Genomic DNA, 27,802 nt, shown 5'->3' with positions numbered 1-27,802 from the left:
CAGAAACGAAAATATTACATTACTTTTCACATTCAGATTGTCTAATCTTACAGCTTGGCTGTGTTGTAAGAAGTTTGCTTCCTAACCACATGGTTCAGCTTCAGTTCCACTGCATGACACCTTAGGCAAGTGTTTTCTACTGTCGTCCCTGACTGACCAAAGCCTTGTGAATGAATGTTGTAGATGAAAACTGAAGGAAACCAGTCATATATATATATATATCTACATATGTTTGAATTTGTGTTTGTCCTCCACCTCACTACTACTTGACAACCAGTGCTGGTTTGTTTACATCTCCATAACTTAGTTAACTTGTACTAGGTATGTTAATAGTTGTTACTGTGATGTTAGCCAATCACTGTGTGTTGAGTTGCCATCTGTTCATTGTGACAGTGCTCTAGCCAGCTGCTGGTTCAGCTACATACAGTCTGCTGACTACTATCTTCTGTCTGATGTCTATTGTCTGTCAAGAGTGGCTAAAATGTGATGAATATATTGTGGTTGTCTTGCTTGGAAAAAGAGTGCTAAATACGAAATTATTGTTAGATCCGGTTCCACTCAAAGTCTTGAACGGTCAGATGTTTTGATGACGTTGGTAATATGCTAGCAAATTGCAATTGTATTCTTGAGATTTTTGGAGTTATTTTGCATTCAGATATGATGATCTGAGTTCAAATTGATAAATATTCCTGCTACATATATGTATATATATATACCCCCTCATAAGCTCATCCCACCACACCCCAACACACTCCTACTCTACCTTCCCACTCCACCCCATCCAATTCCTTACACCCACCACCCACCACTACCCACATACCCCACCCCTACCCACATACCCCTACCTCTACCCCCACCCTCAGCCTAACCCACACTCCACCCATGCCTTCCCCACCTCCCAACACCCTCACATCACATCACACACACATACGTCAAGATCACCAGCATTCTATCTCCCACACACAGCCCCTCGTTCTTCGATCACCGTTCTTTCTCCCCCTTTTCTTAGCTCTTCTGTGAAAAAAAATCTCTAACTTCCGGTCAGCCATTACTATGATTAGCCATTACTATGATTGACCGCTGACTGAACACTATTCAATTTTTTTTCTCCGTGTTTTTCTCCTTGTCTCCGTACTCTTTCTGTTGAAGAGCGTAGCTCGAAATGTTAAAGACTTTCCGTATTCCCGAGCGTCATACTAATACACCCTTTTGTTGTTTACACCACCTGTCCTCGTCTGTTGTTGTTTTTTTCGTACATTCTCCCATATATTTATATATATATATATATATATATAGTATGAAGTCAAAAGTCTTTTGGGAACTTATTTGCTTCATTCTTCAAGTTACAATAAAAGTGGCCTAGCATTCAAAGTAGAGGCTATTGTGTTGCACCATCCGAAGAACTCCTTCACTGAAGCTGCCACCTCCTCTCGGTTCATAGTTCATACAGTGTCACAAGTACAGGAAATGAGCTATTGATCAGAACAAATAATCCAAAATGCTATAACTGATGCAGACTTTGTGGAATTAACTCCAAAGATATCACCCACATCATAAGCAGTTGTCCAAAAATGTCATCACAGTATTATCTACTGATGAGACATGGTGTTTTATCCAAGATACTGTATAATGCAATCTGTCAGAAGAATAATCTTGAGGCCAAAGAAATAAAAGCCCATAGTATGGTACAGGCCATAGCTGCTCATAATAAGAAGGAGTACGAGTGGAATGTCCCAACTAAGACCTCAATAAAATGTAAACATAAGAGACCTGACATAATTATTTAGGATAGAGAAGAGACACTGTGTACAGTAGTGGAAATTGGTTGCCCAGCAAAAAGAAAATACCTACACTGAACTATTGAGAAATATGCGGTTATTCTACCCCACATCACAAATTCAGGTTTATAGCAATAATTATTGGGACATTGGGATATGTAGCACACTGCCTAAGTACCAATCTTGAGAAATTAGGCAGAAAGGAGAAAGCTGATTTGAAGACTACAGATCCAAGCCATCACTGGAACTGTAAAAATCTGTAAGCCTTTCCAGAAGTTTATCATTTAAGTATATATGCACATGTCTAGACATGAAACTTATACGCATGAAAATACATACATACAACAAAACATCCAGATCTGCACATGCACTGATTCCAAATACTGCACATATAAACAGATACATGCAGAAATACCTTGTTGATATTGAAATTCCAATGAAGGTGATGTAGACTGTCCCTACCTAAAATGAAAACGAGAAAGTAGAGTCTTAACACCAATCCAAACTGCCTTTGAATGTCGTATAATATCTCTTTGGCAGTGCCTTTTAAGTGTCAAAGTGCATCTCTAGACCAAGTTTGCATACATGAAGCTGATAACATCATAAGACTTAGAAGGCAGCTCCTTGAGCAGCATTCTTTGTCTGATAACCTTAAATACATTCCCCAAAAAGTCACATGACTCTACCACAACATATCATCAGATGAAAAGATGCAATATACAAAAACAGCAGCCACCAAGAGTAGGCGAAATTACGCCCAGCTCAGATAAAACAAAATCACCTACCTCGCCGACCTTCTCTGTTTTTGTTTGTTTTTCCTTTCAATGAACTGAGCGCAACAAACTCACGTCCACTCTGGTTCACCGGAAGCAAGCTTCTTACCACACAGCCATGCATGTGCCTATACCATGCAGCCACACCTGTGCCTATATATATATATATATATAATTTTTTATTAAGGACAAGCGAGTAAGTACACAGGCTTAGCTACATAATATCATCTATAGATTTTATCCTAAATTTTTAAATATTTAAACATGTTGCCAGACATAGGGTCTTCCAGCAGCCACTCTATTGACCCAAGGCAGCACTACCCTCTCCAGGCACTTGATGTTGGCTGTATGAGAAGATGAATGGAGGCATAACGTTGCCATCACTAGTGATCACTCCAAACACTATGATGTTGACTGGATATTTGGTTTTTATCATGTTTTAGGGACACAGCAAGCCAATGATTGTTCTGTGTGTTCACCATTTGTTTGTATTGGAGCTTCTGGTATGAATGCTAAGCAGTACAGCATGTCATTACCAAATTTCTGGCAGAGTGAATTGTGTCATAGTGCTGTTTCTCTTACAGGTGGTGCCCAACTGACCCTACTATACTGTGTAGTCAGCAAAATCAAAAACAAACAATTCATGAAATTAATAATATAAAATGGCGACAATTTACCCATTGCACCCTGTATATATACCTGTGTGTGTGTGTGTGTGTCATCATCATTTAACGTCCGTGTTCCATGGTAGCATTGGTCTGACAGTACCACAAGTGCCACCTGGGCCGAAGCCTGCACCAGACTTCTGTGACTGTTTTGGCAATATTTTTACAGCTGAATGCCCTTCCTAACACCAACCACTCAGCAGAGTGGACTTAGTGCTTTTTATGTGGCACAAGTACAAGGAAGGTAAGCAGTGCTTTTTGTGTGGCACAAGCACAGGCGAGGTCAGTGTTAGCAAGGTTTTTTACAGCTGGATGCCCTTCCAAACACCAACCACTTTATAGTGTGGACTGGGTGCTTTTAAGTGGCACCTGCACTGACAGGGTCACCACGTACTTGCAAGACAAAAATGTTTAAGAGGGAAGGAGGCATTGGACGAGGTGATGATGAAAAGGTTATAGTGAGACAGATACAGCTGTCTTGCTAGAGTGGAATTACAAGGTTACTTGGCCGGAGAGAGAAAGATCAGGAATGAAGACAGAAACAGGAGTGCTACCACAAAGAAAGTACATGGTTGCCAAATCTGGGGGAAGTGCAGGAGAAAGAAAGAGAGAGAGTGGGAGATCACAGGATGGAGATGATGGTAAAATGCCAGGCATACTCACAAGGAATGGGGATCACAGTATAAATGAGATGGTTGAGTAAAGGAAGAGAGAGATATCGATGGTGGCAAGTGCTAGGTCATACCCTTGAGTTTCAAATGCCATAATGTAAGTGGCAGTATATTGCGAATGGAGTGCGATTAATGAGTGAGAGTAAGTGGCGAAAGACCTGGGTATATATAGAGTTGGAGGGGTTACCGAGTAGCAATGATACAGAGGAACAGGGGAGTGAGAGCAAGGCAAGGGGTGAGAGCAAGGCAAGGGGTGAGAGCTAGGCATAATGAATGAAGGAAGAAATGCGAGAATTTTGAGCGTAACAGAGACTTAAAACAAGACAGGATATATGCATACATATATATATATATATATATATATATATATATATATATATATATATCATCATCATCATCATCATCGTTTAACGTCCGCTTTCCATGCTAGCATGGGTTGGACGATTTGACTGGGGACTGGTGAAACCGGATGGCAACACCAGGCTCCAATCTAATTTGGCAGAGTTTCATATATATATATATATATAATGATTTGATTAATGAGAGAAATGAAAGATATGAGATTTTTTCCATCTTCAGGGAATAAGGTGCTATAAGGTAGTGTGTCACAAAGATGGAAAAAATCTTCTATCTTCTATCTTCTGTGTCTCTCATTAGTCAAATAACCAATGAACACTGTGAAAGTGAATGCGTTTTACCAGTAAACTACCAGGTGTATACCATACAATTTATTATCTAATAACTACAACCACTATCCAATTCCCAGTAATAAGGTGCTATAAGGTAGTGTGCCACAAAGATGGAAAAAATCTCATATCTTCCATCCCCCGTCTCTTTCGTCAATCAAATAACCAATGAACATTGTGAATGTGCTTTGCCAGTAAGCTACCTGGTGTATACCATACAATATATTATCTAATAATAATAATAATAATAATAATAATATTATATATATATATATATATATATATATATATATATATATATATATATATATATATATATATATATATATATACAGTTATTTTACTTGGGTTGTTTGTGTATTTGTGTTTTTCTGTCTTTCAACATAGAGACAATGCAACATAGACTTTACAAAAAAGACTTTCACTTTGAACAATTCATGAAGGTATGTTCATGATTAACAAATATTTTTACCAGCAGCATAGCAACAGGCAGTGACCTAGTTGCTATAGTAAATACAAGGGCTGTTCATTAAAGATTTCCCTTGACCTACTTCTAGTTATTGCAGGAAACAGAACTTGTACAGTTATAATCATATATATCTCTACATGTCACATAGTAAATTGCAGCTTTCCACTAATATTTGTTTGTCTTTTACTGATGCTGAAGTGGACTAAGGTGTTATAATGGAGGCAGTTGAATGCAGATCAACGACTAGGTTCTTATATTTGAAAGGTCAAACAAAAGAGATTCTCGGCGAGATGAAAGAAGTTTATGATGATGATACACCATCATATGACGTAGTCAAGCACTGGCATCCCCAGTTCAAATGTGGTTGAACATCAGTGGAAACTGTTCCTATTCCAGCCATTGATGACAACATCATCCAAAAATGGAAGCTACCATTTCGGAGGATTGCTGTATAAGTATCTGGCAACCAGCCCAAGAAGTGAAGATAAGTGTAGGGAAAAATCATTCATGACGATTTGCACATGCAGAAGTTGTCTGCACAATGGATTCCCCGAATGCTCAGACCTTTTCAGAAGCAGGAATGAGTCAATTGCTCCCAAACTCTTTTGGCAATGTGCCAAGAAAATGAGGAGGACTTTTTCAGCAGACTTATCACACAGGATGAAACATGGGTCCATCACTATGATCCTGAGACTAAAGTCCAGTCAAAGCAATGGCAGCATGTTAACTTAGCACCTCCAAAGAAGGCTCATGTCCAACACTCAGCAGGCAAGGTGATGCTCGCAGTTCCTTGGGACCAGCATGGAATAGTGATGATGGATTTTCTGGCAAAGGGCACCATAATTAATGGGGGAATATTATGCTTCTCTGCTGCAGAAATTGCAGGATGCCATCAAAGCAGACAGGTGTGGCAGGCTGATCAAAGGAATCTACCTCCTCCAAGACAATGCCCCAGTTCACAATGCACATGTTGCCCAGATGAAAGCACACTCCTGCAGCTATGAAATCCTTACCCATTCCCCTTACTCTCCCAACCATGCACCATCTGACTTCCACCTGTTTCCGATCATGAAGTCTTTTTTGAAGGGAAAGCACTTCTCAGATGATGATGAACTTATTTCCAGATGCAACCTACTGACTTCTTCAGACAAGGCCTTCACAGCTGCATAAAGCAATAGGAGAAGTGTGTTACCATTGGTGGTTGTTACATAGTGAAGGACTAATGATTATGCCAAGTTTCATTTATCCTAGACCTTGAGATGTGGATCAGGGGAAATCATTAATGAACATCACTCGAACATCAATTAAAATTCCCCTTTTACGTACTTTTTACTTTTGTGACCCAACTATTAGGAAATAGATATAATATAATTTCTAAACTAAATGGTTACATTTCTGAAGACAAAATGTATTTAACTGAATTATGAGGTGGTATTAAAAAGTCCCCGGACTAGTTATGTTTAATAAAAAAAGAACTTATTTATCCAAGTTTTCACATCATCTCTTTTGAAATAGTGACCTTGTGCAGCAATACACTGGTCCCAGCATTCCTGTCACTTTTGGAATCCAACCTGGAAGTTGCTTTCTGTAAATGAGTCGAGGACCTTCTGTAATTCACTATTGATCTCAACAATGGTATTAAAACAGTGACCTTTGAGCTGCATTTTCCATTTGGGGAAGAGATGGAAGTCCACAGGGTGCTAAATCTGGTGAATAGGGCAGGTGCAGAAATGATACCATGTTGTTTTTGGCAATAAACTCACAAGTGTGGAGAGTTCGGTGACAAGGTACATTGTTGTCAGGAAGAACCCAATTCTTTGTATTCCACTGATCCAGTAGCTTTTGCTGAATGTCCTCCCTCAAATGCTTCAAAATGTTATTGATTGTCCTCCAATGATCCTCATGCACAAGCTGATGAATTTTCTCCACATTTCCAAAGGTGACGGTCATGGCAGGTCTTCCATACGACCCATTGCCTCATCACCATAAGCTTGCTGAAGCATGCTCAATGTCTCTGTAGCAGACTTCCCAAGTTTAAGGCAAAATTTCACATTAGCTCTTTATTCCAACTTCTTGTCCGTGACAAAATCACAGACTACAGCATACACATGATCACAAGAACACAAATTTCACAACTTGCAAGGTAAACACTGCAATGTCACTTGGCACACTGATTCATGAAGGTCACTGCTATCTCTCACTGTGCACACACACATATACTGCTATCTGTTGGCATGCTACAAAACTAGTCTGGGAACTTTTTGATACCACCTTATAAGTTTATGTTTGCCACTGGTACAACGATACAACTGCTGTTTGTTTTTTCTTTTAAAGATTGACTAGGTCATGCCCAAATCTTGTCCTTGTCAAATGAAATAAGTTTAAAGGAACATTGTTTATTGTTTGCTACACAACATATTTATAATCTGACAGGATAATATATTTACAATACAATCTGACAGACGTGCGTGTATATATATATATAACTGCTGTGTATCACATTTTCCTCTTTTGTGATTTAGTTATTTCAAATACTCTCGACCGGTTCTGTAAAATTTCTTGTGACTCAAAATTATATTTTTTCTTAACTTGATAATCATATTTTTCATTTACATAGAACAGTAATAAAAATCTTAGGTGTGGTTGTGTGTTAAGAAGCTTGCTTCCCAACCACATGATTCCAAGTTCAGTCCCACTGCGTGGCACCTTGGGCAAGTGTCTTTTATTATAACCTCATGCTGACCAAAGCCTTATGAGTGGATTTGGTAGACAGAAACTGAAAGAATCCCACCATGTGTATGAGTATATATATCTATGCATGTGTTTTTGTGTCTGTGTTTGTCCCCCACCACTGCTTTACAACCAGTGTTTGTATGTTTACATCCCCATAACTTAGTGGTTCAGCATAAGAGACCAATAGAATAAGTACTAGGCTATAAAAAATAAGTCTTGCAGTTGATTTGTTCAACTGAAACCCTTCAAGGCAGCGCTTTAGCATGGCCACAGTCTTATAACTGAAACAAGTAAAAGAATAGAAGAATACTATATATGCCCATTATCTGTGAATTTAGAAATTATAATTATTCAAATACTGTCATTCAAAACTTTAGCAAAGAACAATTCCTTCTATTAACAGGTTTCATTCTAAGAAGAAAATAGTTATATAAAACACCATGGACTGTTCCCTAGACAAGGTATAGAGTGCTGACTCAAACAAATACTATAAATATTAATTATCTATGTATTAAGAAGCAATTTTTTTCTGATTCATTATATCACAGCAAATTCAGACTTGAAACTCCCTGAATAAACTCAGTAAATTGGTTAGATTTTCATGGGTATAACTTTCAGCCTTAATATATGTACTGACACAGGACAAAGTTTGATGACATGCCAGCTGCAGCTCCAAAATACATTGAATTTATTATCATATCAAAAAAGCAGAATAATTCCTTCTGCTCAGTGTCACATTTGTCTTTATAGTGTGAGAAATGGGTGTGGGGGTGGGGGTGGGGGTGGAGTGTGAGTGTGTGTGTGTGTGAGTATGTATGACATTGTTTGCCTCTAATTTTCAAGCTAAGTCTTGCATGTGAGTATATTAAAAATTATTTATATTCAAGGCATTCAAGGCAGTGCTCTAGCATGAGCGCAGTCAAATGACTGAAACAAGTAAAAAAATAAAAGAGTAAAAGAATGTGTGTGTGTGTGTGTGTGTGTGTGTGTGTGTGTGTGTGTGTGTGTGTGTGTGTGTGTGTGTGTGTGTGTGTGTGTGTGTGTGTGTGTGTGTGTGTGTGTGTGTGTAGACAGACAAATAGACTGATTGACTGATTGAGGCAATAATTATAGTCTTGGCTGTCACCTTATTTGTACATCATGTTGGATCTTGGCTAGCATAGTTTTTCAAAATAAAAAGGAGATCCATAAGACTTGGATCAATTTAATTATCCGAGAAAAAATAACTTTGGCTTTGAAGTAGTCCCTTGAGGAGAGAGTATTCTCTACCAAAGTAAGTAAAAAAAAAACCCACCAGATACAATATTAAATATAACAGCTGAATAAAGAGAATTTGGACCTCGGAACTCTCTGCAGTCAATAAAACAGTAGCCCACAATGTGTTTGCAGTGCCAGTACTCATACCAACCAACATTTGGGCTGTTTGATTGGATGCTTGATGAAATTCAAGTCATTGATGTGAAAACCTGGAAGATACTAACAAGCGCACATAATTCCCACACCAGCAGTGATGTAGATTGTCCCTACCTAAAATGAAAACGAGAAAGTAGAAGCTTAACATCAATCCAAACTGCCTTTGAATGTCGTATAATATCTCTTTGGCAGCGTCTTTTAACTACCAAGTGTCAAACTGCATCCCTTGACCAAGTTTGCATACATGAGGCTGATAACATCATAAGACTTAGAAGGCAGCTCCTTGAGCAGCATTCCTTGTCTGATAACCTTAAATACATGCCCCAAAAAGTCACATGACTCTACCACAACATATCATCAGATGAAAGGATGAGTGTATATGAGCAGAAGACCATGCATGCATATGTTAGCAGAAAGCTCTGAGATGATAGTAACGTTGATCATCAAAGCAATTTGTCATGGACCAACAACCGGATTACTACCTCCCACTTTGAATGGTATGTGTTTACAATCCAGGAACAGTAAATATCAACCAAATATCTGATGCACAAAAGGGACAGAGATGCAGGGAAAGCAGTAAAATGTAACAATTGATGCAGACTTTGTAGAATTAACACCAAAGGTATCACCCACATCATAAGCAGTTGTCTGAAAATGTCATCACAATATTATCTACTGCTAAGACAGTAGCTAGGACACAACATAATGAAATCTGTCAGGACAACCCCCAAGGACAAAGAAATAAGAACCCACAGTATGGTAGAAGCCACAGCCACTCATAATAAAAAGGATTATTGGTGAAACGTCCTGGTGAAAACTTCAATAAAATGTAAACATAATAGACCTGATATAATGATTTGGGATAGAGAAGAGAAACTGTGTACAGTTGTGGAAATCAATTGCCCAGTGGATGTTAATATAAAGCTGAAGATCAGTTAAAAAGAGAATACCTATGCTGAACTATTATGAAATCTGCAGTTATTCTATCCAGATTACAAGTTTAGGTTTATACCTGTAATTACTGGGACGCTGGGATATGTAACACAGTGCCTAAATACCAATCTTGAGAAATTAGGCTTTTCAAAACCAGAAAGGAGAAAGCTGATTTGAAGACTACAGATCCAAGCCATCATTGGAACTGTAAAAATCTGTAAAACTTTCCAGAAGTTTATCATTTAAGTATATATGAACATGTCTAGACATGTGACTATGTGCATGAAAATACATACATAAATCAACACATATACAAATCTGCATATATATATATACATATATACATACAAAAATGCCCTGTTGAGGTTGTTGAAATTCCAATGAAGGACCCTTGCATCTAGGTTAGAAACCAACTCTTTATTGGCAAGAAATTTTGAAATAAAATTGAATAAGGACATACATACGTACATACATACAAACATACATACATACATACATACAAACATACATACATACATACATACATACATACATGTCTACAAATACATCTATGTAAACAATGTGATAGAAGATATAAAAATAGGTTATGGGTGTATATACATATTTCAGGAGTTATTGCTCCGTCTTCAGCACCACATCCAACCTACTAACTATCCATGAATACATCTCTTAAATACTCACTAAGTTTAGCAGTGTAACACTATTGGATAAACCAACTGTGTTGTTGAAGAAGAAGCAATAACTCCTGAAATATGCACCCTTTACCTATTTTTATATCTTCAATTGCATTGTTTACATAAACGTATTTGTATACAGAACAGCATAACTTTCATTGCTGGCTCTAAATTCTATTGAAAATCTGTAGAGATAAACTTAAAATTGAAAACAACACAATGCTAACACAAAAGTAGGACACAGTGTTAACTTATAAACCCTTAATGAACTTGATAGTATATTATGGTTGTCAAATGAAATACAGTGTTCCTACCAACAGCATTAAAAATATTTGTTTCTTATATATTAATCTATAGGCTTTTCATTATAACTTATTGTGTCTCCAGAAGATAATCTCTAACCAGTTAGTTATAACTTGTCTTAATGTGAACCAGGCTATTATAGTTCTTCCAGAGACTGTTATTAGTTTGGTGGTCTTGTGACCCCCAGAATCTATTGCTGGAAGTGTGGGGGAAGAAATATACTAATTATTTGTGAAATTTTCTCACTCGTTTACCAATTCTGAGACTCCTAACCTTCTTATATTTGTCTATCTCTTATTTTCTTTTCAAAAACAGATCTGCTGAGGTTTCAGAACCAGTCCAAGCAAAGAGCATTGGGAAATGTTGCTGTTCTAGTAAGACCTGTGCTGCTTCCATTGTTTATTTGTCACTGTTCTACAATGTGCTTGTTTGCAGTGGGGTACCAATATCTTTGGGTGTTATGTACCCTGAACTCAAAGCAAGTTTCTCCAGTACAAATGCTGAAGCAGCAACTATTGTATCATTAGCAATGGGACTCCTCACATCTGGTGGTGAGTTTCTACATTTCTTTTCTAACACTATTATAATTATTTTGGACTATTTGTTTTTGCCTGCCTCAGTGTGTATTTTGTGTGTGTGTGAGAGAGAGAGAGAGAGAGAGGAATAGTATTAAGATGTTTGGTTTCTGATCTAGCAGTCCAAGCTTTCCCACTAATTGTACCAATAACTCTACCTCTCCAATCTTGCCTGACTACCAAACAGGAACCACACTACTTACTACTTGACTGGTGTTTAGAGATCAGTCATTGTTTTATGAATGTCAACTTGCTCCAGCAACATGTAAATATGAAATAATTAATCTAATGCATAACTTTAGTGGTACACTCTTCAACAGAAAGGAACACAGAAATAAGCAGAAAGAGAAAATAAAAAAAAAGTTTAGTGACTAGCGATCAATCATGGTGAATGCCAGACAGAGGTGGTCAGACAGGAGAGCTCGGAAGAAGGGGAGAATAAAAAAGTAGTGGTGATCCCAAAACGAAAATGCATATGCGTGTGTATGTGAGAGTGTGTATGTGCTTGTGGATAGGGGCTGGTGACCTTGGCGTGTGTGTGTGTGTGTGCATGTGTAAGTGTGTGGATGATGGTGTGGGTGCTGGGAAGTGGTCAGTACTAGTGTGTGTGAGATGGTGTGATATGGTGTGGTGTGGTATGGTGGTGTGGTGGTGTGTGGTGTGGTGGTATGTGGTGTGGTAAGATGTAGTATGGTGGTGTGGGGGTGTGAGGGAGGCAAGGGTGGGGTGGGGTATGTAGGAGTGGGGTGAAGTATGTGGGAAGGAGTGGGAGTGTGCAGGAATGGCTGTGTGGTAAGAAGCTTGCTTTCCAGCCACATTGTTCTAGGTTCAGTCCCACTGTGTGACACCTTGGGCAAGTATCTTCTACCTTAGCCTTGGGCCTTGTGTGTGGATTTGGTAGATGGAAACTGACAGAAGCCCATCGTATATATGTGTGTGTGTGTTTGAGTGTCTGTGTTTGCGCCCCCCCCCCCCCAAATATCGCTTGACAACCGATGTTGGTGTGTTTACTTAGGATGGATAGATCTTTTATTTTGTCTTTTACATTTTCCAGTCAATAGACCTGCAGTCTATTGACTGGGGTGCTGCCTTGAAAAATTATAGTCAAAGGAATCAACTCCAGTACTGTTTTTCTTTTAAAGTGTGGTACTTATTCTATCAGTCTCTTTTGCTGAACTGCTAAGTTATGAGGACATAAATACACCAACACCAGTTGTCAAGCAGTGATATGGGACAAAATCAGACACAAAGACACACACACATACAATATGCTTCTTTCAGTTCCTGTCTACCAAATCCACTCACAAGGCTTTGATCAGCCTAGGACTATAGTAGAGGACACTTGCCCAAGGTCCCAAGTAGTGGGACTGAACCCAGAACCATGTGGTTGGAAAGCAAACTTCTAACCACACTGCTGCTCGTGCTCCTATATTAATTATACTTTTGGAAGAAGAGGGGTAACAGTAACTTCAAAGTTTCAGGCTGCTAGCCTTTGTCAGTCTGAAGAAAACTTAGGCTCCTTTAGACTTCATATAGTCTCTGGTGAGTTGTTTTTCTGTAGTATATTGAGCTATGTCAAATGATAATTAGGTTTGATGTATGTACATTGTGTAGAGAGGGGAATTGAAGAGCATAAGAGGAAAATATCTTTGTAGGGTTAGTGTTAATGGAAAGATATTATTGGAAGATTTTGTTGTTAGAAATGTTTGTTGGAAATAATTTTGTAATAAGGTGAGTCAAATTCAGGTCATGAGATTCTTTCTATAGAAATTTAGTTACTGTTGTGTTTTAAGGCTCACAAGATAATGTTAATAGATGAAATAGTTAGTTGGCTAGCATATGTCTGAATTTGGATTGCTTATGTCATTTGATTTCTATCTGGAAATTTTAACATGTTTGCTTTGGGATAGTAAAAATTTAAAAACTATGTGGCTATAAGCATTTCTAACGAAATTCTATTCAGTTTCTAGCATTGTCAATTGTATTCATATCGATATTATAATATTTTACACATATGCATATATGCAAATGTAAGGCACATGTACAAATATAAACACACATGTGCATATATATATATATATATATATATATATATATATATATATATATATATATATATATATATATGTATATATGTGTGTGAGTAAAAATAAATACAAAAAAGGGGTTTTGTATGATTGTGTATAGAGGAATATATTATTTTGTTTAAAAGAGTTCCAACTCTGTCTGTTTTATATGTTTTATTTATATTCTTGTAAAATTAATGTGGGATATAGAATATGGAATATACAATATATAATATAAAAATGGATGGTACAATGAAATAAAGTATTGAATGTCTTATTGAATATATGGAATATGTCTTATTGAATATATGAAATATTGAGTGTTCAATATAAAGGATTAAATATATAAAGGCGAATACGTATTTTCTATACCTTGTGGTATTTCATCATGGCCGGTATGACAGACTTTAACAGACTGTCTGTTAACAGCCATGCTCAAAATGGTGCATCTTATGTGCCACCCGCACAAGAGCCAATCCAGGGGCACTGGCAACGATCTTACTTGGCTTGCCGGGTCTTCTCACGCACAGCACATTTCCAAAGGTCTCGGTCAGTAGTCATCGCCTCGGTGAGGCCCAATGTACGAAGGTCTTGCCTCACCACCTCTTCCACGTCTTCCTGGGCCTACCTCTTCCACAGGTTCCCACAACTGTTAGGGTGTGGCACTTTTTCAGGCAGCTATCCTCATCCATTCTCACCACATGTCCATACCAGCGCAATCGTCTCTCTTGCACACCACAACTGATGCTTCTAATGTTCAGCTTTTCTCTCAAGATACTTACACTCTGACAGGTATTCACATTGACATTACACATCCAACGGAGCATACTGGCTTCATTCCTTGCGAGCTTACATATGTCCTCAGCAGTTACAGCCCATGTTTCACTGCCATGTAGCATGGCTGTTCGTACACATGCGTCATACAGTCTGCCTTTTACTCTGAGTGAGAGTCCCTTTGTCGCCAGCAGGGGTAAGAGCTCTCTAAACTTTGCCCAGGCTATTCTTATTCTAGCAGCTACACTTTCAGCGCACCCACCCCCACTACTAACTTGGTCGCCCAGATAGCAGAAGCTATCGACTACCTCTAGTTTTTCACCCTGGAATGAGATAGAAGTTGTTTCCTGTTTGTTTACAGTTTTTATTGCACCTGAACATCTGCTACAAACAAAAACTAACTTCCTAGTTAACCTGCCTTTGATGTTGCTGCACCTCTTATGTGTCCATATATATATATATATGTATATATATATATATATATATATATATATATATATATGTATATGTATGTGCATATATATATATATGTATATATATATATGCACATACATATACATATATATATATATATATATATATATATATGTATATATATATATATATATATATATATATATATATATATATATATACATATATATATATATATGGACACATAAGAGGTGCAGCAACATCAAAGGCAGGTTAACTAGGAAGTTAGTTTTTGTTTGCGGCAGATGTTCAGGTGCAATAAAAACTGTAAACAAACAGGAAACAACTTCTATCTCATTCCAGGGTGAAAAACTAGAGGTAGTCGATAGCTTCTGCTATCTGGGCGACCAAGTTAGTAGTGTGTGTGTGTGTGTGTATATATATATATATATATATATATATATATATATATATATATATATATATATATATATATATATATATATATATATATATATATATATATATATATATATATATATATATATATATATATATATATATGTATATGTATATATATATTATAGGCATAGGAGTGGCTGTGTGGTAAGTAGCTTGCTTACCAACCACATGGTTCCGGGTTCAGTCCCACTGCGTGGCACTTTGGGCAAGTCTCTTCTACTATAGCCTCGGGCCGACCAAAGCTTTGTGAGTGGATTTGGTAGATGGAAACTGAAAGAAGTCCGTTGTATATATACGTATATGTATATATATGTGTGTGTGTGTTTGTGTGTGTGTGTTTGTCCCCCCTCCCCCAACATCGTTTGACAACCGATGCTGGTGTGTTTACGTACCCGTAACCTAGCGGTTCGGCAAAAGAGACCAATAGAATATGTACTAGACTTACAAAGAATAAGTCCTGGGGTCGATTTGCTTAATTAAAGGCGGTGCTCCAGCATGGCCGCAGTCAAATGACTGAAACAAGTAAAAGAGTATATGAAAATATATACCAACTTCATGGCCACCATGTACATTGCAGAAGACTCCCAAATGCTGCCCAACATATCCATCGAAGTCATCAGCCATGAAGATAAGATCACTGTCATTTGTCTTTGAGATAGTCTGTAAAAGAATATCATAAAACTGATCCTTTTGGTCATTTGGCAGACCCAGTTGAGGGGACAGGCAGAAGGGGGACAGTGAAGGGAACAAGGTTACTGGAGTTCACTGATGTGAATTGCCTAATGATCTACAACACCAACTCCAGGAAGCCAACCAGTCACTTGATAATCTATCAATCTAGTGCCCATGCTAGCCAGATTGACTAATTGACTACATTCTCACCAAAAAGTGAGGTATGTGATTGCTCATAAATGCAAAGACCTTCCTGGTTAAGAATGTATCTCTCAGCATAGGTTAGTCATTAGTGACTTCAGACTGGAAGGATTCCAAGAAGTAAACCAGTCTGGAAAAGAAGGATTTGGAAGCTTAAGGAATCACTGTTGAGATGCTTCAAATATCTGACAGAGTGGTATATGGCCCAGTCGCCCTTATAGTTAATCAGGTTTGTCCATGAGGGACAATGTAGTTGCATTGTAGTCAACTTCTACAAAGGTAAAGGTGATGCCTCAGACAGTAATAATTATAGAGGTATCAAATTATTGGACCAGGTGATGAAAGTTAGAGAAAGGGTCATAGCTCAATTAATTAGGAAGAGAGTTAGCATAGATGAGATGCATTTTGGATTTGTGCTAGGGAAAAGCACCACCCTTGCTCCCTTATCTGGTGAGCAATGCAGAAGTTAGAAATAGATGAGTGATTAGTGAGAATAGTATAAGCCATATACAGGGATGCTGTCAGTAAGGGGAGAATCGCCAATGAGTGTGGCAAGGAGTTTAGTGTACAAGTAGGAGTTCACCAGGGATTAGTTCTTAATCCCCTCTTGTTTATCATGGTCTTCCTTCCCTTGGAAGTTCCTCTATGCTGATGACCTTGTTCTTATAGCTAAATCATTACCAGAACTAGAGAAGAAAATGGGCCTTAGAGTTAATTTAGCAAAGACCAAAGTCCTAATAAGTGGGAAATCAAACAAATCACTGATACCTTCAGGGAGATGGTCTTGCTCAATGTGAAGAAAAGTTGTTGGTAGGAACTCCATACGGCGTATCTAGAACAAGCTATGGACACATAAGAGGTGCAGCAATACCACAGGACAGTTAACAGAGAATGTAGACTTTGCGAGTCACAGACATGCCGGTACATTAAATGCTAGGAATGTACAGAAAATAGACACTATCAAATGGCCAGAGAGAGTGGGGTCCTTAGAAGTAATGGATAGTTTCCATTACTTAGGTGACCAAGTTTAGTAATGAAGGAGGTACTTCTGAAAGCATAGTTCCTAGAATACGAATGGGCTGGGTATAGTTTAGAGAGCTACTACTTTTGTTAGTAACAAAGGGCCTTTCCTGCAGAGTGAAAGGCAGATTGTATGATACCTGTATATGAACAGCTATGCTACATGGCTGCAAGACATGGGCTGTTACTACTAAGGTTTGAAAGAAATGAAGTCAGCATGCTCTGCTGGATGAGTAATGCCAGTCTGCATGTACAACAGAATGTAAGTGATTTGAGAGAAAAATTGGGTATACAAGGCATCAAATATAGTGTGCAAGAGAGAAGACTACACTGGTATGGTCATGTGATGTGTATGGAGAAAGACAGCTGCATAAAGAGGTCTAATCTCTAACTGTGGAGAGAAGATGTGGGACAAAGTGATGAGAAAGGACCTTCAGACTTTGGGCTTCACAGAGATGACAAGGGATTGAGATTCCTGGCAATTTGCTGTGCTCAAGAAAACACATCAAGCTAAGTAAAATCATAGCTGTCCAGACATACAGGCATATTCTCTATGTCCTTATCTCACCTGAGAGGTCCTAGTCTTGCAGGTTCATGGGTGCCGGTTCTACATAAAAGTACCTGTGCCAGTGCCATGTAAAAGCACCTATGGTGATGCTATAAAAAAGTGCCTGTACCAGTGCCATGTAAAGGCATCCATGATGGTGCCATGTTAAAAGCACCCAGTACACTTTGTAAAGAGGTTGGTGTTAGGAAGGGCATCTAGCCATAGAAACCATGTCAAAGAAGATAAAATGGAGCCAGGCAGATCTCCAGCTGCCCAGCTCCTGTCAAACCATCCAACCCATGCCACCATGGAGAATGGATGTTAAATGATGATGATATACATAAACATATGCACATACATTACACATTCATATATAAACATATCTCCATACACATCCATCCATCCATCCGTCCATCCATCCATCTGTCCATCCATCCATCCATACATGTATACATGATGGCCATCCATTTGTGACTGAGGAAAACCATTACTGGTCTTTAGGAACATTATGCACTCAAAACTACCTTATACTTTACACTTGCAGCTCCGTTGGTAACTAATGATCCCTGCTCTTGACAAATATACATGACTGCAAACATTGCAGACTTAGATTTCCCCATTCATTACACTACCAGTGTGTTTTCGAGCAGCATGCTTAAATTCTTCATGAAGAAAATGTGCTCTTTCAAAGGTATCAACTCCCTTCTTTACCTGTTTCCTCCATCCATGGTGATGACAAGCATTGCTCTCCCAGCCAGCCTCCCACATTTCGCAGGCTTTTAATGAGGACTTTACACAGTCCTTAAATCGTAGTCTTGGCTTCTGCTGGGGTTGCTTTCTACTAACAATTTCCCTATATAACATCTGTTTAGGGATTCTGCTATCCTTCATTCTAACAAGGTGTCCATTCCAATGTAACTGGTGTTTGGGCATCATCACCTTTATACTCGGGATATCAGATTTCTTCAGGAATTGTGTATCTGTCCAACCAACATTCAGAATGTATCTCAGACATCTCTAATGGAAGCATTAAAGGACCTTTACATGACTTTTGTGAAGGGTCCAAGTCTCACATGAATAAAGGAGCGATGTCAGTACACATGCACAGTACACTGCAATTTTTGTTTGCCTTGTGATGCCATTTTGGGACCAGACACAAGACTCAAGAGAAGGAATCAGTTGTTCTACAGCCTGAAAGATATTGCATCTTCCAAGGAGCAAGAACGGTTGAGTGTGCTGCCCAGGTAGACAAACTTGTCTACCACTTTCAGTATTGTTCCTTCAACCAAGATAGCTATAATAGTACTTCTGAATAAAAATATATATAAATATAGATCTAAAAAAAAAAAAGAGAAGCAATGCACATGTAAAGAAAAAAAATCATCAATGCCTGTGCAAAGTTTTAGGTAAAATAAGGCTTGCATGACACCTGATAGACCTTCTCCACTCTACTGACATTATCCAGAGACAAGCCGAGGCGAGATGTCTGGTGCCAATATGAGTTGCAGGCTCAGGGATTTGAGAGTGCCATGATCTCAAGCATAAGCAAAATCTGGTTTTATATCAGCGTAGACTTCTCCTAGAGACATGCTGCTAGAGACAGGTGGTCATCCAGCATGCAGAACACCATCCTAGAATTTCTCTGTGCCCATGCTACTGTTAGATAGTGGTTGAACCTGCACTAAGTTCATCCGGCCTCTTAACAGGTCTTGTTTTTAGTCCTGCTGGGTTTCTAGCAACCCTCCTCACCAGGCTAGTCTGGTGAGGTGGGGTGGCGGTTTAGTCACTGACAACCCAACCACGCAACAGGTTGTACTGGGTTCCATGTTACCTGTAGCACTCATGAGAGCTTCACAAGTGACCTGACACATACATACATACCACATTGAAGAATTTTAGTCTCATGAATTGACATCAGTACTTTTCTTTTAAGCCTGGTACTTATTCTATCAGTCTCTAACTGCTAAGTTATGGGGTTATAAACAAATTCGCACCAGCTGTCAAGTGGTGGGAAAAATATATACCCAAAGAGACACACACACACACATAATATGTATGTGTGTGTGTGTGTGTGCATATGCATACACAAACAACAGGCTTCTTTCAGTTTCTGTTCACCAAATCAACTTGCAAGTGTTTAGTCAACCTGAGGCTATAGTAGAAGATACTTGCCCAAAGTGCTTCGCAGTGACACACTGGATCTGGAAATATGCGGTTGGGCAGCAAACTTCTTACCACACAGTGGAAAGACTATCCTGCTTCATAACAAGGTGATAGAGAAGATTTTAAAAAACTATTCCCCATATGCCACTTGTTTCACCTCTATAAGCCGTTTACAAAGGACATAGCCACTAGACTATCAAAACAGCCCAACAACAAACAACCAAGTGAGCAAGCAGTACAATAGATCACGTATTCACTCTAACACAGCTCAAAAATATAAATTACAAAGCAAATAGACCAAAATTGGTCAATGAAAATAAAAATAGAAAGTATAAATATAAATCAACCAAATCTAAAATCCTGTCTTTTTTCATCGTAAGCACGTCTCTCTTTTTATGAAGATAGATTAACACTAAGGACTAGAAGTATTCATTATCTCTTTTGTCTGTAAATGCTTTTCTTCAAAGGACATGTAGTCATCCCATTATATAAGTGGTTTGCCAGTCCCCCTTAAAACTTAATTTCAGTTGTCCTAGTACCCATCACAGATGCTTAATGAGTCATTAAAAGATGCAATCACAGAGGAAGAGATTTATTTGCCTGCATCCATATATACACACATATGTTCATTCACCCATTGAATAGATAGAAATAATTATATTTAAATATACAAGGGTTGGCTGAAATGTCATAGGCTGGCTGTGACGGAGTGATGCTAGAGCTGTGAAATCTTGCATGTCTTAATTTCACTCTCCTTTTTAATAGCATTGTTTCTTTCCAGGTAAATTGATATCTGACTGTTCAAAGACTTCAAAAGTATACAGTAGCAACTTCTATTGAAAATTCAGACAAAATTTGGCACCATGGTGTTATCAAGTACCTGCAGAAAAGAGGTTTAGCCCCTAAGGTCATTCATGCTGACATAGTTGCCACATTGATGATGCTCCAGCTTTATCAACGATGCGAAAGTGGGCAGCTGGTTTTATAAGGGGAAGGGAGAGTTTTAAAGATGTTTAGATGTCCTGTAGCTGCCACCACTGAGGAAAACATTGTTCACCACATGCTGATGGATGATAGGTGATGGACTATAAATCAAATAGCCAATGCTATTATCATATCCTGTTAGAGAGTTGAGAATATTCTGCACAATGAATTTGGAATGACACAGATTTCTGCTCAGTGGGTGCCACATCTTCTGACACCTGATCAAAAGTGCACCAGGTTGATCAAATGACAAAATGTAACATTGTTTGACACAGATCCAGCTGGTTTCCTTGAGTATTTCCTTACCCAGGATGAGTGTTGGCTTCATCACTTTGAGCCAAGGACAAAGAGACAATCCATGCAGTGGAAACATCCCTTCTCACCTGCTCCAATGGAGGCCAAGGTTGTTTCATTTGCAGGGAAGGTGATGGCCCCAGTTTGTTTTGGATACAATAGATATTGTGTTTATTGACTGTCTTCAAACGGACCAGACCATCAATGGACAGTGCTATGCCAACTTGCTGAGGCAGTTACAAAAGGCTATCAAGAACAAATGCCCAGGAGAACTAATGAAAGGGGGTTTTGTTTCATCAGGACAATGCTCCAACACTCAAGTCATTGGTTTCAATGACTGGTGTTTGTGTTTGTTGCTTTGCACTGGTTACTCACCTTCCATATCCCCCTGATTTGGCCCCACCTGACTATCATGTTTCCCAACATGAAAAACCACTCGGATGGGAACCAGTGTCTATCTATCTATCTATCTATCTATCTATCTATCTATCTATCTATCTATTTATTTATCTATCTATCTATCTATCTATTTATCTATCTATCTATCTACCTATCTATTTATTTATTTATCTATTTACCTATCTATCTATTTACCTATCTATCTATCTATCTACCTACCTATTTATTTATCTCTCTCTCCCTCTCCCACTCTACCATCTCCCACTCTCCCTCCTCCCACTCTCCCTCCTCCCTCTCCCTCCCCCCCTCTCTCTCTCTCTCTCTATATATATATATATATATATATATATATACAAATGAAAAATGTATGGTAAATAAACAAATGACATAATGTATACTGAATGTAAAAATGAACAGGAGACAAACAGAAGGTCTGTAATCAAACTCCTAGATCAGGTGATGAAAATTACAGAGAGAGTTATAGTCCAATTAATTGGGAGCAGAATTAGGTTAGATAAAATGCAGTTTGGCTTTGTCCAGAGAAGAAGCATATCTGACATAGTAAAGAAGAGAAGTACTTAGCTAAGAATAGGCCAGTATAATTCTCATTCATTGATCTAGAGAAAGCCTTCAATAGACAGCCCTATTGTGTGATATAGTGAATGCTGGACAGTGTTAAGATGAGAATAAACATGAAGGTCGATTTGCTGTCTCACAGACTTTGACATATTTTCTGTTATTTTGTTCTATACCAGTTGTATTTAATGAGCTTTCTAGGTTGTTGGTAGGAACTCCATACGGCGTATCTAGTACAAGCTATGGACACATAAGAGGTGCAGCAATGATTCAGAAGCATTGATGATTTTTTTTCTTTACATGTGCATTGCTTCTCTTTTTTTTTTTAGATCTATATTTATATATATTTTTATTCAGAAGTATTATTATAGCTATCTTGGTTGAAGGAACAATACTGAAAGTGGTAGACAAGTTTGTCTACCTGGGCAGCACACTCAACCGTTCTTGCTCCTTGGAAGATGCAATATCTTTCAGGCTGTAGAACAACTGATTCCTTCTCTTGAGTCTTGTGTCTGGTCTCTAGTCCCAACATGACATCACAAGGCAAACAAAAATTGCAGTGTACTGTGCATGTGTACTGACATTGCTCCTTTACTCATGTGAGACTTGGATCCTTCACAAAAGTCATGTAAAGGTCCTTTAATGCTTCCATCAGAGATGTCTTGGCTTCTGCTGGGGCTGCTTTCCACTAACAATGTGGATGAGGATCTTAGTTTCCTTGATTTCGCTTCTTTTTTCTTGTTCCATTTTTTGCACCCACTGTCTTCATGTTTTTTCTTATTTTCTTACTGTTCAGAATCTTTGATTTTAAAATATATATAGCCCATAAACAGTGTCTGAAAGATTGCGTAAAGATACATGGTATATCTTATAAATATGCCTGTTCTAGTATCATAAAAGCATGAAACTATTAGTAGCTCTTTCGGTTGTGTATTAAATTGATATATATATATATTTACGTGTATATGTATGTATGTATGTATGTATGTATGTATGTATGTATGTATGTATGTATATGTATATGTATGTATGTATGCATATGTATATGCATATATATACATATATGTGCTCTGGCATTTGCCAACATTTATCTCTCTCTTTCTTTACCCTATCATACCATTTATATTCTAATCCCCATTCCTTGTGAGTATACCCTGGCACTTTGCCAGTGTCTCTCTCCTGCTCTCTCTTGCACTCTTTCTCTTGTTCTCCCCTTTGGCTGGGTAACCATGTATGTCCTTTATAGCAGCACACCTGTTTCTGCTCTCTCTCTCTCTCTCTCTCTCTCTCTCTCTCTCTCTCTCTCTCTCTCTCTCTCTCTCTCTCTCTCTCTCTCTCTCTTTCTTTCTCTCTCTCTTTCTCTCTCTCTCTCTCTCTCTCTCTCTCTGAAGCAAGACACCTGTTTCTGTCTCTTTCTTACACTCTAACCTTTCATCATCTGACACAAGATCACCTCCTCCTCCAATGCCTCATCCCCACTGAAAGGATCTTTGTCTTGCAAGTTACTTGGTGACTGATCCTACCAGTGCTGGAGCCATGTAAAAAGCATCCAACCCACACTGTCAAATGGTTGGCATTTGGAAGGGCGTCCAGCTGTAAAAACCATGCCAAAACTAACCTCGCCTGTACCCTTGCCATCTAAAAAGCACTCAATCCACTCTACTGGATGGTTGGTATTAGGAAGTGCATCTAACTGGAAAAACTATGCCAAAACAGACACAGAAGTCTGGTTTAATCTTCTACCTGGTCAGTTCCTGTCAAACTGACCAGACTATGCCAGCATGGAAGGTGGACGTTAAATGATGATGATGATGATGAAGATATATATATATATAAATCTCTGTTGACTCTCAAGAATTTATAAATTACATGACTCAATGCAAATGTAGATTACTCTTTAATAAGTTATAACTTTGTGGTGTGTGCGTACGAGTAGATGTAATCGCCTTACCTCGGTTTTCCTTTCCTCGACTGCGAGTCTGTCTTGCGGTATCCGATCCTTGAAGCTTGCCCCGACCCAAGTACACCAGGAATAGCAGCTGCTTCTCCCAAACCTTCCCAAACCTAGACCATCGCTTAACACGTCTTGTCCTGACCGCAGCCCCGTTCGAAAAGGGCACGAATCCTGATCGAGGCTCCCTCTGCCCTTTTTCCCCTTCCGGTCGACTCGCCCTTCCGGTCAGCCTCCCCAGACACTGACGTCATACCACAAACTTAAAGGCTCCAATTTCCAATGCTCAGAGTTTCTCATTTCCAATCATCACCTGGTAAACTGACATTGGTTTTCTCTTGAAATATTCACTGTCTGAATATTTGTTGGAATATGAAATTAAAGTTTGTGTGTAGAAGTTGCTACTATATACTTTTGAAGTATATATGTGTGTATCTATATTTGTATTATATATTCTACATATTGATGTGTTTGCATGTCCGTGTGTGTTTTTATATATGTGTATGTGTGTGTGTACCTCTGTCTCCTTGTGTGTGCATGTCTGAGTGTGTGTGTGTTTTGCAACTATGTACCGTGTTTGTATGTATGGATGTGCATCTCCATATGTGTTTTTGTGTGAAGTAAAGTGTGTGTATATATATGGTCATGTGTTTCAGTCTTCTTTTGTGTATGTGTGCTTGTCTGTTCACATAACCTATGTACCTATCCGTCTGTATGTTGATCTGTTTACTTTCATATCCATATGCTTACATACATGTGCATATACATATATATATATATATATATATATATATATATATATATATATATATATATATATATACATACACCCACACACATACATACATCTATCTACATAACAGCCCACTAACTATTCTACTCTACCTGTGTAAACTGTAGGTATGGGGGTATGATATCTACTATGTATATTTCCTATTTAGTATTGGGGAAGTTTTATTTATGAGGATGTACACCCGTATTTGTCTGAGTGTTGAGTCTTCTGGGTGCTTGAATAAGATGCAGATGTCAAGTTGACCCAGGTTGCTTCCATGTTGGTCCTTGGTATGTTGGACTGTTTGTACATGGAGGACTGTTTTTTTGCAGTCATATTGTCTCAAATGTTCAGTTAGTCATTCCGCAATGCTCCTAGATGTCTTCCCTATGTATGTCATGTTCATGTATTTACAAACACCTTCTATACATCTTATGCTGTAAACTACATTTCTAGTTCCACAGTTAATGCCAGGGCTAATCCTACATACCATGCAGTTATCATTGGTGCATATGGTATTCTCAAATGATCTGATGGAGTTCCCTGACTTTTCAACAATCTTAATGTTGAGTTTGGTCTCCTTCAGAGCTTTTCTAAATCCAAGGGCTAGTTCTCCATGGGCTGTGGCCTCTACAAGCATCACTCCTTGATATTCATCAGTTTTATACCACGTGCTTGCCCTGTTTGCTTTGTCACAAGTTCTTTGTATCCTATTCCAGTCTTTGTTTCTATATCTAGGGCAGGTACCATTGGTTTCATTATGAATAATGTTATCTAATTTCCTTCTAGCTCCCCTGTATACTCGAACCCTATCTTTCTGATCTTATCCAGAGAACTGCATGCGGTGCATGAAGTTCTGTATATGTTTGTTCATTTCATAGGGTTCCTACAGTGGGGACACATTGTTCATTATCCTAAGTCTGCTATCAGTATGTTAATTTTCATGTTGTGTGACAGAGCTGAGTTCTTGTGAACAACATATTTTGAAGCTATGGGTTTCATGTAATAGGAGTGGAGGAGCTGCACTCTATTGTTCACAGTCTCTAACCAAAGTTCAGTATCAAGTATGGGGAGTCTATTGCTGGGGTGCTTAGTGGGGTAATCTATAGTTACCTTGATACTTTGGTGGATGGAGTTAGCTACTCGCTGGATGCTCTCCATTACATTCCTCTCAGTTTCTACATTACCATTACTAGAGTTGGTCCTAACTATGATATTAATGTCATCTACATATCTACTGTAGAGTAGAAGAGTTGTGGACTGTTCTGCTAACATTTGCTTAAGTTTTCTGTCCCACCAGGTCATGAAGAGGCTGGCCACATCTCCAGCTACACCAACACCAATGGCTGCACCTTGAACCTGCATGTATAGTTTTTTGTTAAACTTTACTATGTGGTTCTTCAAGGTGGTTTTTACACTTGCCCCTATTGCATACGCAATCATGTCTTTCACCTGATTGTTGTTCTCAGGGTTTTGGCTGGGTGCGGTCCAGCCACTCCAGCACTCTGTGGTGCTTTTCTTCACTGCTGAAGTGATGGTGGATGGTCTTCCCCACTGTGACCTGGTGTGGCAGAATCTACTTGGGTCATGGTCATCTAAATAGTCAGTGTTGTAGTTTAGTCTGAGGAGGAGGCCCAGTTCCCTTGTGTTGACCTTACGAAACTCCACTTCACTCTCACAGATTACCTGAATGTATTTCTCCACAGCAAAAATCTAAGTCTATAGATGGGTAGAGTGAAATCACATCCATACTACCCACTACACAACCTGTCGTAATACCTGTGAGGTCGTAAGACCTGTGAGAGGAAGTAGAAGAGTCTATAGTTGCTGGAGATATTCGCTCCGCAAATTGGTCTGGTTGGGGCCCCATGACAGGGTTTATGTAGGACCTGTGGTCCTTGCGTAACCCGTATAGTGTAGTAACATCATTGCTGGATGCTTGGAAATTGTGTGCCATCCTTTTCATAGGTTGGAGTATGTTGCACCACATTCCCATGTGTGCATTGAGGTGTTTTTCTACTCTTTCATGTTCCTGTGGTGCAACTTCTGTCATGCTACTGATGTGTTGTTGCATGATCTGAACATAGTTCTGTGGGCTGTTTACTGACAGTCTGCTAGACTTGTCCATAGGGAGGCACACTAATTCTCTGTTTCTAATTCACTGTTTCGGGTTTTGTAGGCCTATGTCAACAGATGGACTGAGTTGGTGGGTCCCCTCCTCACTATGCTTTTTAGTGGATTTGTTGTATCAGTCTAAGATATGTCAGAGTCTATTTCTAGCTTAGGAGATCTTTGCTTCTGTTTCACTGTCAATTTGGGGTGGGATACAGTGACTATTTAGATGACCATGACCTCAGTAGATTCTACCCCACCAGGTCACAGAGGGGAAGACTACCCACCATCACTTCAGCAGTGAAGAAAAGCACCACAGAGTGTTTGAGTGGCTGGACTGCACCCAGCCAAAACCCTGAGAACAACAATCAGGGGAAATAAATAGTAAAGTTTAACAAAAAACAATACATGCAGCTTCAAGGTGCAGCCATTGGTGTTGGTGTAGCTGGAGATGTGGCCGGCTTCTTCACAACCTGGTGGGCAGAAAACTTAAGCAAACACATGAATATGCAGAATACATACATACAAATATACATACATACGTATATACATATGCACACAGTGAGTGTGTTAAATTATAAAGCACTAAAAGAGAATGACTCTCCCCAGACACAACAGCTTATCATTATAATACAGTTCTATATTTAAGAGATGAGGAATTATTTACATTATTTACATTATTTACATTATTTACATTATTTACATTTGACGGATATTCGTCC

General features: G+C 38.7%; 1 protein-coding gene across 2 annotated transcripts in view; it reads left to right on the top strand.

Moving 5' to 3' along the window:
• Positions 1–27,802, top strand: part of LOC106882869 (monocarboxylate transporter 4) — an 85,837-nt gene that overhangs the window by 41,964 nt on the left and 16,071 nt on the right. For both annotated transcript variants that reach the window (XM_014933674.3, XM_014933681.3), the window contains exon 2: positions 11,414–11,649. In XM_014933674.3, the coding sequence (XP_014789160.2) occupies positions 11,414–11,649 (236 nt within the window). The remainder of the gene's footprint in view (positions 1–11,413; positions 11,650–27,802) is intronic.

Source organism: Octopus bimaculoides, chromosome 25 (genome assembly GCF_046866305.1).
Source record: "Octopus bimaculoides isolate indiv1 chromosome 25, ASM4686630v1, whole genome shotgun sequence".
NCBI lineage: Eukaryota > Metazoa > Mollusca > Cephalopoda > Octopoda > Octopodidae > Octopus > Octopus bimaculoides.
Note: the sequence above shows the minus strand (reverse complement) of the source record. Positions and strands in the feature narration are given on the sequence as shown.